At 46.3% G+C, this 15,196-nt stretch overlaps 1 protein-coding gene across 1 annotated transcript; it reads left to right on the top strand.

The window, feature by feature from the left end:
• Positions 1-1,413: 1,413 nt before the first annotated feature.
• Positions 1,414-14,451, top strand: LOC150066877 (keratin, type II cytoskeletal 75). The gene is made up of 9 exons (XM_090326103.1): positions 1,414-1,911; positions 2,691-2,905; positions 4,296-4,356; positions 5,859-5,954; positions 6,931-7,095; positions 10,128-10,253; positions 10,395-10,615; positions 12,472-12,506; positions 14,219-14,451. The coding sequence occupies exons 1-9, from the start codon at positions 1,414-1,416 to the stop codon at positions 14,449-14,451; spliced, it is 1,650 nt and encodes a 549-aa protein (XP_090182229.1).
• The last annotated feature ends 745 nt before the right edge of the window (positions 14,452-15,196 follow it).

The raw sequence follows: 15,196 nt of genomic DNA, 5'->3' as shown, positions 1-15,196 counted from the left end.
AGAGAGAGGGAAGAAGGGAAGAGGAAGAGCCAGAGGGAAGGAGGGACCATGAAGAAGGCTGTAGAGACAGAGCATCCGCAGGATGCCACAGTGGAGTTATCTTGATCAGGAAAAGAAGAATTGGAGGTCCCAGTCCTCCACAGTGGGCAGACAGTGAGGAAGAAGGCAGCCACAGCAGTAGCTGGACAATGATCTGTGACACTTTATTGTATACCATCTTATTCAACAGCCATCAAAGATCCTTCTCACATGTCTTCCCGATACAAAGCCTGTGTTTTGCATTTGTTTCAAATCAGCATGGGACTCATTGCAGGATGAGCCAACTTTTTGTTAATACTTATTTACTTTGTGTTTGTTTTTGAGGAGAAAGGGGTGACCCTAAAGTTTGCACTCTAGACCTTGTGATTCCTAAGCAGGCGCTGCAAAACTTGAGCCACACCTCTCGCTCGAAACTTGCTTGTCAATACTGGCAAAAGAGAAGACTCAGTGCACGTTTGCTTCACACTTGCCTGGTCAAGGGCATTGCAAAAGTAGTTTGCACCATGAGCACTCATCACAACGTCTGTTTTATAGATGCACACACACTGAGGGTCAGTAAAGTCACATGGCACTCGTAGGTCCTCCAGTTACTCATTGATGGGGCTGGGATTCATACTCATAATCTTTCTACTCTCACAGCTTCTGATCACAGAAGATAGAAGTCTGGCTGAAAAGTCACATATTGAAGTGCACACGCATGAATACCACAAACATATAGACACATGTGTTCCACCCCCTCCCCCCAAACAAGAAAAGCATGCGTGGCCTCCCCAACAGATATGGAAGCTTTGGAGGACCAGTCTGAGTGGATGAAGCATGTGAAACAGGATTTTCAAGATCTGGAAGACCAACCTCACCGCCAAGAGTGGGGAGGGCATGGACCTTAACTGCTGAGAAAATCACCAGACGCAGGAAGCAGTCGCAGGGAAGAGGAAACAGTAGATGTCTGCGGCTTGTATTGACACAAGATGTTTGGACAGCAGGCAGTTGGTCCTGGGCCTAAGAAAGCGGTTTAGAAATGAAGCAGTGTTTCTTGCGTCCATTCGAAGATGCATGATTAGGACATGACTGAAAGCAATTAAGTCGCTTCTCACTGGTCTGCTGATCAAGTTGTGACTGGAAAGGAGTTTCCACGTGGGGGAGGGAAAGAAGGGAACCAACCAGTGGCTCTTTTTACCATTTCCCCAGGGGCGCTGAGTGTGAGCTCAGGGGGGTGGAGGATGCCTGCGGAATGCCATCAGCAGGGCCCCCTCCATCTGTGATGCTCCGCCCCTTGTGGAGGCCCATAAAAACCCAGGAGCCCCTGCAGCTCCCCAGCTGCCTGGCTTCTCCATCCCCTTCAGGAGCTCATCTGGCTAGCCATCTTTGCCCACTATGTCCCGGCAATCCACCATGACCTTCCACTCGGGCAGCCGTCGGGGATTCAGCACCACCTCAGCCATCACCCCAGCTGCCAGCCGCTCCCGCTTCAGCTCTGTCTCCGTGGCCCGCTCTTCAGGGAATGGTGGGGGACTAGGCAGGATCAGTAGTGTTGGGGCTGGCTTTGGAAGCCGCAGTTTGTACAACCTAGGGACCAAGAGAGTCTCCGTTGGTGGATGTGGTGGCAGTGGCTTCCGAAGTGGCTTTGGTGGCAGGGCTAGTGGTGGGTTTGGAGTCAGCAGTGGATTTAGCTATGGTGGTGGCATTGGTGGGGGCTTTGCGGGCTCAGGCTTTCCAGCCTGCCCCTCAGGAGGCATCCAAGAAGTCATTGTCAACCAGAGTCTCCTGACACCCCTCAACCTACAAATCGACCCCACCATCCAGAGAGTGAGGAAAGAAGAGCGTGAGCAGATCAAGACCCTCAACAACAAGTTTGCCTCCTTCATCGACAAGGTGGGGTAGGCTCCCTCATCCAGTCAGTCCAGTGTCGGGGTATATAGACTCCAGGAAAGCCCAACCTGGAGAGGACAACAGTACCACGAATGCAGGTCCCCAGGGGGTGAATGGGCATGGACAACCAGTTCCAGCCATGGGTGAAGCTATTTTCAAGCCAGGCTGGTGGCCTGGTGGAAATCCTTCCTGTCCTTTCTGAGGTCCTCATGGGCTAGTGTTAATATCAAGAGGAGAGTTCCATGGAATCACCTTTCCTAACCCAGAGCAGCCAGTGTCCCCAGGTACTCAGGGCTCCCTCATAGGGGCTCTTGGCCTTTCCCCGGAAGCTTGAGTGATTTTGGGAAAGATGCATGAGCTCCTCCACTCCACATCTCCTTCTCTTCCCCTTCCCCTTCTCCTTCCTTCCTTCCTTCCTTCCTTCCTGTACCTCATGGCCTGACCAGTGTTCCTTAGCTTTTTTCTCAAGGCTGGTGTTCTACTGATTGAGCCATGGTTCCATTACCAGCTTTTCTTTTTCCTTTTTTTCTTCATTTTTGTGATTAATTGGTGCTATGTGCCTCACAATCTTTTCTGCCTGGACTGGCTTTGAACCAGATCTCAGCCTCCTCTTCTCAATTTCCTGAGTAGCTGGGATTATATGCAATGAGTTTTCGTCACTGGTCTTTTGTTGTTTGTTTGTGGCTGGAATTGTCAATTATATAGTTGCCATTTAGGCATGGGGTGAAAAAGCTGGGCACATCTCCGGCTTCTTGAGTTTCATTTCCTCTGTTTCCCTCCAGGTGCGCTTCCTGGAACAGCAGAACAAGGTCCTAGAGACCAAGTGGAGCCTCCTGCAGGAGCAGGGCTCTAGGACCATCAGGCAGAACCTGGAGCCCCTCTTCGATGCTTACATAAATGATCTCCGACGGCAGCTGGATGGTGTCACCACGGAGAGGGGCAGGCTGGATGCTGAGCTGAGGAACATGCAAGAAGTCGTAGAAGATTTCAAAGTCAGGTGAGTGGGAGACAGACTTACTGACAGACACAGCCTCCCAGGTCTCTGTTCTCTGAGGGCCAGAGAGGTGCTAAGGAGCAAGGCTAGTGTCAGCTGAGAGCTTTGGAATTGTGATCTCAGTAGGTAAAGACAACAGCCAGGGAGTAAGACTGAGACTCCATCTCATATGGGACAGCAGACTGTTCTCTTTTGTGTTGACGCTGGGGCTTGAACTCAGGGCTCACCCTCTCACTTGGCTTTTTTCACTCAAGGCTAGTGCTGTACCACTTGAGGCACAGCTCCACTTCGAGGCAGTTTGGTCTTATCTGTCTATATTTTAATTGAATACCAGCATCATCTAAGAAAACCCTGCTACTCACTCTAAAAGTCTTTGTGTTATGAAATATCCTTTGCTCATATTATTTATCTCCATTGGACATTGGCTCAGGGACTGAGATGGCTTGACTTTCCAAGATGGTATTTGTGCAGAGTGAATTGAGTTCACAAGAAAGAAATGGGGGTTTGGCCAGGTACCAATAGCTCACACTTATAATCCTAACTATTCAAGAGGCTGAGATGTGGGGACCAAGGTTCCAAGCCAGCCCAGGCAAGAAAAGTCCATAAGACTCAGTATCATTTAACTCCCAAAAGCCAGCAGTGGAACTGTGCTTCATGTGGTAGAGCATTAACCTTGAGCAAAAAAAAATCTAAAGGAGAGAACCCTGGCCCTGAGTTCAAGCTGAAGTACTGGCACAAAAAAATAAAATAAAGAAAAAAGAAGAATTAGAGTTTGGACAAGGCAATGGCAAGGTGATCTTCCTTTCAGAAGTTATCTTCAATGTATATCATTCAGGCTGCAGAAGAAGTCAGTAAGAAGGGAAGGCCCTACCTAGCTCTTTAGCTAACAGTCTCTTGTTCTAAGCTGGATCCACCCCTAGTCACAAACCACACACTGTGTAGATAACATCTCAGAATCCTCAGTACTTTCCAGTGTGCTCAGTACTTGCCAGGGTACTCAGTACTTGCCAGTGTACTCAGTACTTGCCAGTGCACTGAACAAATGAAGGTTGCTCCACAGTTCACAGAAACTGAAGGCTGTAGTTTTTTGATGACTGGAACTGCACATCTATAAAGAAAAGAAATTGCCTAAGCATGTATTTCCACTTCATTAAGTTCCATGCTTACCTTCTAGTCTTATAAAAGTTAAAAAAAAACTGGCAGAAGAAATTATCTCCTTTTTATAGAGGAAGAAATAGAGGTTAAGTGAATCATTCCAGGTCACACATAGGTCAGTGGTGGAAGAGGTGGAAAGGATTTGAAGTCTCTTCATTCTTGCTACACTGGCCAGGGAAGAGTTAAATAGGAGCCTTGCTCAACAGCCTCCCTCCCCCACTCTCTTCCATCCTGACAGGTATGAAGATGAGATTAATAAGCGCACAGCAGCTGAGAATGAATTTGTGGCCCTAAAAAAGGTGAGCTTGAAACCATATTCACCCACAAACCTATAAATATGAATATAGCAATTCTTTGTCTAATTGTCTAAAACTAGAAGCAGCCACGTCAGTAGTTTGTGCCCTCAGTAGAATACTACTAACTAATGAAAAAGAATGCCGTAGAAGACGATTTGCTACTGAAAGGACTGAATCTCAAAGGCATTATGCTGAATAAAAGTTATATAAGGTATGATTATATTAGATACGGCAGTTTTGAAAAGAAAGTGAGTTTTAAAAAAAAACAACAACCTAGATTCTTACAGAACAGTCCATGGTTGCCAAGAGAGGTGGGGGAACGAGAAGGGAACAAGAGAAATTGTCTCTGAAGGAACCGCCTGAGCAAAGTGCTTGGAGTGGTAGAAATGCTTTCCATTCTAATTGCATGGATCTACAATTCATTTAAGATGTATGACACATATGCTTATAGATGTGTCTGGTTATACCTTAGTGCCTTTTTTTCCTGATAGTACACTTGTACCAAACAGTAACTGGCAATCTAGGAACTGATTGGCCAAAGTTGACATGAGGAATAAAGTAGTAGGATGATGCTAACTTGATTAAAATAAGTTTTACTTTACTTTAAGAGGAATGTTGTCATGCATTTTTAAATTTTCATTTTATTTTTTACTTTTTGGTTGGTCTTGGAGCTTGAACTCAGAGCCTGGGTACTGTCCTGGAGCTCTTTTGCTCAAGGCTAATGCTGTACCATGTTGAGCCACTTCCAGTTTTCTGGTGATTAACGGAGATAAGAATCTCTCTCACTTTCCTTCCTGAGCTGGCTTTTAAACCATGATTCTCAGATGTCAGCCTCCTAAATAGCTAGGATTATAAGCATGAGCCACCAGTGCCCAGCTATTTTTTAAATGAGCAGAAACATTTCTCTTTTCATCTATTTTTATCATAATTAATAGAAGGGTTACATTATATTCACCAGATAAAGGTGCATTACTTCACAAACATTGATACCCTTTCTCATGTCTTGGTCCCCATTTCCTTCCCCCCAGCCCCGCTCCTCATCTTGTTTCCCCCCTTCCCTATCCTATTTCAAATAACCAAATAAACATATATACAAGATATCAGATAACAAGGTGAAATACTGTAACAATATGAGATACCCAAGGGACAGCAAAAGAGCTGAGAGATAACATTAAGGACAACAATCACTCTAAATGAGCAGAAACATTTCTGGAAGGAGATTTGACACTTGAGTCTTTGTGGAATGTGAGCCTGGGATACCCAAGCAATGCCGCATCAGCCTTGAGACTAGAAGGCGCATAGCTGTGAAAAATCTCCCTCTGGTTGAAGGTGCCACTCAGGTGTCTGTCAGCCCAGAGAGCTCCAGCCCCACCTCTGTGATCCCCTGACTCCAAACCCAAGCTAGAATCCAACCTGGGAGGGCTCATGCAGGATGCTTGTCAGCTTCTTTGTCCTTCCTTCTCAGTGCTGAGATCTCAGAGGAGCCTCTTGGGTTTTGGTTTCAGGATGTGGATGGTGCCTACATGAATAAGGTGGAACTAGAAGCCAAAGTTGACTCCCTCACGGACCAGCTCAACTTCCTCCGGATGGTCTTTGAAGCAGTAAGAGTCTACAAGCATTCCCCCAACCCCTAGGTCTAGAGTATAGAAGCAAAGGAAGCTTCAGGGTATCATTTACTTAGTGCTTTCACTCCACACCTTGTCCTAGACACCCCAAGCTGAGAGGTCTGAGGGGGCCTGAGAACCAGAGAGAACTTCCTGTAACTTTGTCACACCGAACTATCCAGGCTCTGGGCTCCACAGCAGGACAGTCCTAGCAAGAAGGGAATGTTTATTCTCACACGTTATGTCACTGGGGCTATCATTCTCAGACTTAAGAATCACCAGGTCCCACTTCCATTATAAAATTCATTACTTGTTGATGCCCACATTAAAAAAAAAAAAAAAGAATCACCAGGTCCCTTCTTCCAGGCAAGTTCAGAGCTGTCTCTCAGCTGTGTGGGGATGAGGGCATTTTGCTTTCCAAAGGTAGTTCATTCCAGGCCCTGTTCCATGGAAGGCAGGGCCCTGGGTCTGTGAAAAGGGAGAAAGGAGGGGAGTGATGAGGTCATGCTATATGTAGGGGTGTGTGTGTGTGTGTGTGTGTGTGTGTGTGTGTGTGTGTGTGTGTGACAGGCCCTGGGTCTGTGAAAAGGGAGAGAGGAGGGGACTGATGAGGTTATGCTGTGTGTGTGTGTGTGTGTGTGTGTGTGTGTGTGTGTGACAGAATCCTAAACATCACCAGTCCCAAACAAACTTCACATTCAAACCTATGTAGCCTGGATCAGGATTTCCCACTTGCACCAAAGGGAATTTTGAGGAGCGACCCTGGAGAATATTCCCACCACATCTATCAGTGGCTCAGACACTTCTCAGAATGGGACAGGAGCCCCTGCTTGGCTGGCAGTGTCTGGTGGACCGATGGAATAACTTCTACCAGGGATATCAAGAAGAGGGTTCCTAAGCTAGGCCCTTAGCCACCATAGGAATTCACAGTCCCTTCTTTTCTGCGCTGTGTGACACCTTGATGTCCTTACAGGAGCTGTCCCAGATGCAGAATCAGGTGAGTGACACATCTGTGGTTCTCTCTATGGACAACAACCGCAGCCTGGATCTGGACAGCATCATCGCCGAGGTCAAGGCTCAGTACGAAGACATCGCCAACCGCAGCCGGGCCGAAGCTGAGTCCTGGTACCAGACCAAGGTGAGCGGGTCTGCCCTGTGACAGGTCCTGGCCCCACATCATCAGCTCTCTCAGGAAGTGGAGTGCTTTGCCTGTGGCTTTCAGCTTGCCAGCCAGGAACTGCTGTTCCGAAAAGCTAACTTGAAATGCATGTGAAAACTCAAGCATACAAACCAATATGTTGCCAGAGACGATTCTGAGTACAGAAGGACAGCCTTGGTCTGAGTAGGCTTGGAAAGACTCTGAAACAACTAGAAAACGGCCATCAGATCTTGAGAGACTACTCAGGTCTATGCATATCTACTAAGTCCCTACTGTCTGCCTGGCAGGGTTGCAGGGTTATATATGAATGACTGTCAGTAGAGAGCCCAAGGTCTGGAACAGCCAGGGCTGTCCTGCTTTGGATCCCCAGAACCCAGATAGTTTGGTGTGACAAAGTTTCAGGAAATTGTCTCTGGCTCTCAGGCCCCTCAAGCCCCAGCTTAGCGTGTCTAAGACAGTGTGCTGTGGAAGCACTAAGTAAATGACACCCTGCAGCTTAGTAGATGGACAATTGCCAAAGGGAAAATAAAAATGAGATTAACACAAGGCTTCAAGGAACTTTAGTTCCAGGTCTGTAGAGCAGTAAGAAAATAATGAAGGACAAAGATTGGAAGGAGGGTCTGAGTGCTGGTAGCTTATCCTTATCACAGTTCAAAGCCAGCCTGGACAGGAAAGTCCATGGGACTCTTATCTCCACTTAACCACCGTAAGTGGAGTTGTGCCTCAAATAGAGTACTAGTCTTGAGTAGAAAAGTCAAGAGAGAGAAACCAGGCTCTGTTTACAAGTCCTTGTACCAGGACAAAGGAAAAAAAAATGTAAGGAGGGCAGACTGATTAAGGCCAAGCAGCTAGAAGGCGGGAATGCATACTCTGGAAGAGCAGAGTATGCAGAATATACTTGAAGAAGGATGCTGAGACTACCACAGAGAAGGTTTGCTTTGGAGGTTTGGCTTCAGCAGGGTGTAGTGAACCCATGAGATGGGCTTCTTGCCAAAACCAAGCCCTTACAGGAAACCACCACTCATTCACATGCTGGCCTTAAACCCCTTGCCCTTGTCTGTATACTTCCTTTATCCCCTCTGCTAATCAGTGTGAGAGAAAGACAGGAGAAGAGGCCAAGGGTCTACTGTGTAATTCCTTGACCAAAAGCAGAGGTGGGATGCACTTAGCTCCAAAGTGAAGTAGTTGAAATCATAGCCAATAATTCTCTATATTGCTGGTCTGCTTCTTCTTCTAATTGTGTCTGGGAATGGAAGGAGCTGAGTGGTTCGCACTTCTGATGGACAGACCTCAGCTCAAACAAGGTTTCTCCTTCTGTCTGGAAAGGTCTCTTCCTTTCCCATCTGCTAGAAGAGACAGTGTGACGATCCCTCCTAAATCACTGTGTTTGGATGCTCAGCCTAAGACCGAGAGTCACTGAGACAAGGATTCTTAGGAAAGGTCAAAATTGTTCCAGTGCCCCCATCCAATCTGTTCCTCTAACAGCTCCTCCTCAGTTCTCAGCGCTAGTGTCTGCAGGCCTACCAAAATTCATAGGCACAGGTGATCAGAAGACCTTTCAGTTCTTCTTGCAGGCTCTTTCCTCTATCTGGAATGTTCTCCCCAATTTAGCTACTTCAACCCCTTCTTAGTAATCTTTAGGCCACAACTGAGTACCTGCATACCTGGAAAAACTTCCTTACCAACCCTTTACACTTCAGATCTAAGGCAAGCTCCTTTTTGACACTCTCAAGGAACCTGTTTCTTTCCTCATCTTCATTTGGAACTACAAATTCAGTAATATGTTGGTTTGATTGATGCCTCTCTCCTCCAATAATCTGCAAGCCCTGCTCTTGCTGCCTCTCTGCCCTACAAGCTCCTGTGCTCAGAAAGTCCCACCAGAATACAGTCAATATGACTAAACATGCATTTTTGTTAGTAATGTTGGGCAAGTTCTTACTCATCTGGCTCTTGGTTTATTTATCTTCCAAGATAACTTTGCAAATTCTTTTTTTTTTTTTTTGGTTGGTTGGTTGTGGGGCTTGAACTCTGGGCCTGGGAATTGTCCCTGAGCTCTTCAGCTCAAGGATAATGGTGCCACTTCAGGTTTTTGGCAGTTTAATTGGAGATAAGAGTCTCACAGACTTTCATGCTCGGACTGGTTTTGAACCACAATCCTCAGATCTCAGCCTCCTGAGTAGCTAAGTTTGCAGATGTGAGCTACTGGCGCCCAGCTTGGCTTTGCAAAATCTGTATGGTAACAAAATTTGTTTATGAACCTAAAAAATAGGAGCTACTTAATAAATATTAGTTGACCTAAATCACAAATAATATACTAGTTGTTTTGGAAATGCAGGGTGATTATTTTTAACCATGCATCACTTTCTTTAGGTTAGTAGAATTGATTACTATTATTTGTGTGTTAGCTAACCATGGGAGAAAAAAATTTCAAAATGAAATTCTTGCATTTGCTAATAGTTAATTTACAGTGATTAATGCAGGTGAAAATACTCTCAACAGTGTTTACCATATTTCTTTTGTTGTTGTCTTATGAGGGCATGAACTTAGCATCTCAGGTTCTCACTTTGGATTGTTTGTTTGTATCAGTACTGAGGCTTGAACTCAGGGCCTCAGTGCTGTCCCTTAGCTTTTCCACTTAAGACTGGAACACTACCAGAGCTACCCCTCCATTTCTAGCTTCCATTTAGTGGTTAATTGTAAATAATAGTCTTGTGGACTTTTCCTGCTCAGGCTGGCTCTGAACTGCAATCTTCAGATCTCAGCCTCCTGCCTAGCTAGAATCACTGTTGTGAGCTACAGGCACCTGGCTCTACCTTATTAATCTTGTATTTGCTTAAAGTTACAGAATTTTCATGAATAATCTATGTATCAATCGACATTTCTTTACACCTACTTAATTTTAAGTTTTTAAGACCGAGACTGACCAGTGAATGAGTTGTCAGCTTGTGCCACCAGAATATGCCCAAGCCACATGTGTAAGTAGGTAACTGAGTCTGCTCTGGCCCTGTCAGTATGAGGAACTGCAGGTCACAGCAGGCAGACATGGCGATGATCTTCGAAACACCAAACAAGAGATCTCTGAGATGAACCGGATGATCCAGAGGCTGAGAGCCGAGATTGACAGCGTCAAGAAGCAGGTACTGTGCTGGCGAGGCCAAGAGCTCCTCCAACAATCACTCGCTTCTTTGGGGTCACCTGCTATCTCAGAGGACTCCAGGGGAGCACCCCACTTCCAGGGACTGCCCAGTGGGCTGACGGCATCCTCCTGCCCTTTTCAGTGTGCCAGCCTGCAGACGGCCATTGCCGATGCTGAGCAGCGTGGGGAGCTGGCCCTCAAGGATGCTCGGGCCAAGCTGGTGGACCTGGAGGAGGCCCTGCAGAAGGCCAAGCAGGATATGGCTCGGCTGCTTCGAGAGTACCAGGAGCTGATGAATGTCAAGCTGGCCCTGGATGTGGAGATCGCCACCTACCGCAAGCTGCTGGAGGGAGAGGAATGCAGGTGAGGAGAGGGATACTCCAGCTCATTCTCTGGCTGAGACGACCTCAGATGCCTGGGTATTATAATGGTGAATGTTTCTGCCGCTCCTTCTCCACTGGACAAAGAAGCAAACCACAGGCGTCCGTGGTTGTGACAAAAAGTACAGATGCCATCTCCTTCCAGCCTAGCAAACCATTTCAAGTGCAATTGTCTAGTACCTCATAGAAATTCAAGATCTGAGCAGATCTAAGTAATCACATTCTCTCAAGAAAGGAAATTGGTTATAAGGGAAATCTCAAAACATGGCTTAAGGATGAGTGCTTGGTGACTCATGCCTATAATCCTAGCTACTCAGGAAGCTGAGAGTTGAAGATCAGATCGAGGTTCAAAGCTAGCTCAGGCAGGGAAGTCTGTGTGAGCCTGGTGTTCTGCCAGTTACCAGCTGTGTAACTGAAGGCAGATTCCTTACCCTCTTTGTATCTTGGTGTTCAAAGCTATAAAATGGAGATAATGATAGTCCCACTTTATGTGCTATTAAAAGGGCTTAAATGGGGAACTATACACGAAGCTCTTAAAATAATGCACGGTATGCAACAACTGTTCAAAAAAATGTTAGTGGCCAAAGACAACACAGCTATATGACTATGAGCCAGTTAATTAGCCTCGCTGAGCGTCAATTTCCCCACTGTAAAATTGAGATAATAATACCTACCTAATAGGGTTGTGAGAGAACTAAGTGATATAATGTAGGTAACAGGTTCTCAAATAATGTTAGCTCTTGTTCTAAGTGTATGTTTAAGAATGAATGCCAGTTGCTAGGACAATAATAGGCTGATTGTTGCTATTGTTATTTTTATGAGACAGACTTCTGTCCACACCTGTAATAACATGACAAGAGTGCCTTGTGCAGAGAGAAATCTTGTTAAAGAACAAGCCTTGCCTTTCCAGTAGACACCAGTCGGTGATTCGCTTTCTTTTCCTTAAGTTGTCTAGTTTAAACAAAAAATGTGTGCCTGAGATTATAGGTTTTTACTTCTATGGATCACAAACTACAGATTATTCCATTCGCTAGATTATTATTATTACTGAAACTACTAGGATTTTCGTCATTGAAAACGATTTCATCATTACACCTGCTACAGAAACAACCAAGGGTTTTTCAGTGCATTGAAAACCATTGTAAAAAAAAAATCACTGTACTTGTGGCTTGTGCCTATTATCCTCAGTATTCAGGAGGCTGAGATCTGAAAATCATAGTGTGAAGCCAGTCCAGGCAAGAAAGCCCATGAAACTCTTCTCTCTAATTAACCATTCACCCTACCTCCCCCAAATCAAACAAAACCAGGAAGCAGAGCTGTGGCTCAAATGGCAAAATGCCAGTTTTGAGTGTAAAGCCTAAACGACAGTATCTAGGTGTACTGGTGAGAACTAGTACTGGTGAGCACATGTGCATGTACACACACACACACACACACACACACACCACAGGTACACACAGGCACACACACACACACCTACACACACAGGCACACACACCTACACACACACACAGGCACACATACACATACACACACACACACCTACACACACATGCACACACAGGCACACACACACACACCTACACACACACAGGCACACATACACATACACACACACACCTACACACACATGCACACACAGGCACACACACACACACCTACACACACACAGGCACACATACACATACACACACACACCTACACACACATGCACACACAGGCACACACACACACACACCTACACACACAGGCACACACACACACACACACACAGATGTCATTGCCAATGTCCACAAGCTACTGGCCACAACAGTAACCTTTCTTCCTCTCCTACTACAGGCTGAGTGGAGAGGGAGTATCTCCAGTTAACATCTGTGAGTATGACCCACTCTTGTGTCATTTGGACGGTGTGAGGCTGGAGGGAGAGAGAGTGGGCTTGCCCCAGGGAAGGCATTAGAGGGAATTCTACAGGCACAGACAGGGTTCATTTTAAGAAGACTGGAGGCTTTGAGTCAAAGAAAGCTGTATTTGATGACAGACTTTAATGTCACAATTCTTTGTCTCTGGGAGTGAGAGTGTCATGCTATGCCTTAGAAAGAAGATGTTGGCTGAAATTGTTCTGCAGAGGCTTAGGAAGTCTTAGCCACATGTCGTACCTCCCAGGATCCCACAATGTCTTGCTGTTTGGCTGGAGTGAGAGGCTAGCCCAGACACCTCAGAGATGAGCACTTGACATAGACAGGACTTATAAACGCCAGGGACCTGCCTTGGGGCTTTGGAGAGAGCATTCACCACACTAGATCTTGGGATGTGGAAAAAGAGCCGCCTCCTTTCGCTTCTAACAATGTGAGAAGAGCCACATGGCTCAGCTCTTCAGAGAACTGCATCAAGAAGCTGCCAGGGGTTGTCAAGGCAGACAGGACAGTGCAGAGCAGAAGGGGTGTTACTAGCCTTGCTGTGCTTTGCCATACCAGGCTGGTCAGATCAGTAGATGGCACTTAAATCTCAGTTCTGGCAAGGTAAGGCCAATAGAAAAGACCTTAACAACTTTTACTATGCAAATGAGCTTGCTTTTCTTATTGGGAGGTTCACAGAACAAGTAATTATTCTAGCCAATAGTTTTAGAGGGCAGAACTCTCAGAGCCACAGGGAATCCTAAATCTCTGTGATCTTGTCTAGTGTTATAGAAACCCCAGAGCCAATTTGAGAAGCAAATTGAGGCATTTTAAAAAAAAATTTGAGGATACCTGGAGGTCTAAATTAACTTCCTAGGGTAGACTTGATGGAAGCTACAGACAAGGTGACAACAGGTTCTGCTCCCTCTGAAACTTACAAGAGAGACACTTCTTGGCCTCTCCATAGCTTCTGTATCTTTCTTAGCTTGCAGCTGCCTTCCTCCAGTCTCTGTCTCTGTGGACCTGTGACCTTGTCTCTGACTATGCTTTGCCCACTTTTTCTAAGGATCTAATCAATATTAGGGCTCACCTTAAAGCCTTTTTTTTAAAAAAAAAATTGCATCCACAAAGATTCTCTTTCCAAGGACTGTGGACACAGGTATTTGTGGTTAGGTTTTAAACATGGCTTTTTAGAGAGCATAGTTCATAACAGAGACCATCTTTCATTTGTCCTTTTTCCACAAAGCACAAAGTTTGGACTATTTAAGAAGATTGTAAGTTGGAAGGAGGTTGGTAGGAGAAGGGGACTGAGATTTATTTTTGGTGTATAAATAGTATTTCAGCCCTCCTTCCTCCAGAATTCAGAGTGCTGATACTGGAGCATACCAATGGAAAGACATATGTGTCTAGCCCAGAAGGGAGAGTCCAGATTCAGGCCCAAAGAGTGAGAGAAAGTGAAAGAGGAGGAGGAAGGAAATCAGACAAAGCAGCAGGGAGACTGTGGCAGGGTCAGAGAGAAACAGCTTCTTGGAGAAGTCTCCAGAGGGTTCTGGAAAGAAAAGAGAAGTCACTGAATTAGCAAAAGAGAGGCAAAGGCCCTTCCTCCTGGGAAGATGCTGGTGTTACAAGTGGAGGCATAGAATCGTGTCTTCTCTCCAACCTGTGACTCTGACATTTCCTTTTTCCCACAGCTGTGGTCACCAATACCGTGTCCAGTGGCTATGGTGGTGGCAGCGGCATTGGAAGTGGAAATCTGGGTCTCAATGGGGGCAGCAGCTACTCCTTTACCACCAGTGGTGGGCATAGCCTGGGCTCAGGCCTGGGGGGCTCTGGCTTCACTGCCAGTAGCAGCCGGGGCTTAGGGGGCAGTAGCTCCAGCCTCAAGTTTGTATCCACCACATCCAGGAAGACCTACAAGCACTAAGCCTTGGCAGCCAGCGGACTCCCCCAACCCATTCCCTGAAGCCTGTTGATACTTATACCTGGACACCTGGGCCTTTCTCTTTGTCCACCTCTGCTGCCAGCGAGTCTGGCATCCTGGCTGTACTTCATTCCTCCACTCTCCTGACAAATCCCCAGCTGCTCCTGGCACCTCTCCAAAGCATCTTTTCCTCCAGGATTCACAGCCAGTTGAGTGGATCCACCAGGTCCAGGTGGTCTGCAAATATCTTTCAGCCCCACCTTCCTTCCTCCCTCCCTCCCTCCCTTCCTTCTGATGCACGATGAGAGATGGGGGTAGGGGTGGAGATCTGTGTCTCCCAGGCCATCTTACTGCCAGGCTGCCCCTGTCTGTCTCATGCTGCTTATAAACTGCCTGCTAGAGTGTATGCTCCTCTATTCCCTCCCTGGAATAAATGCATGTGTAATGTGTTTGGCATCCAGCCCTTTCGTGTGGTGGTGATGATGATGATGATGATGATGATGATGACGATGATGACGATGACGATGATGATGATAGGTTTGGCTCATCTCTGTCATGCTGCCTACTGCCAGATTCCCCACAAATGATCCTCAGGGAACATCAGCTGTTGCCCATTTCTCTTGGAGCCAAGAGGGAGGTGTTGGGGGGGTGGGTAGTGAGCGATTAAAAGACTTTTCTTCTCTCACTTCCTCTTACTCTCCTTAGAACATCTTGTTTGAAAAGCTCTAGCCCCTGGGCAGAATCCCTA

Source organism: Megascapheus bottae, chromosome 2, assembly GCF_031878675.1.
Source record: "Megascapheus bottae isolate mThoBot1 chromosome 2, mThoBot2.hap1, whole genome shotgun sequence".
Lineage (NCBI taxonomy): Eukaryota > Metazoa > Chordata > Mammalia > Rodentia > Geomyidae > Megascapheus > Megascapheus bottae.
The sequence above is the reverse complement of the archived record's forward strand: the minus strand, read 5'-3'. Positions and strand labels throughout refer to the sequence as shown.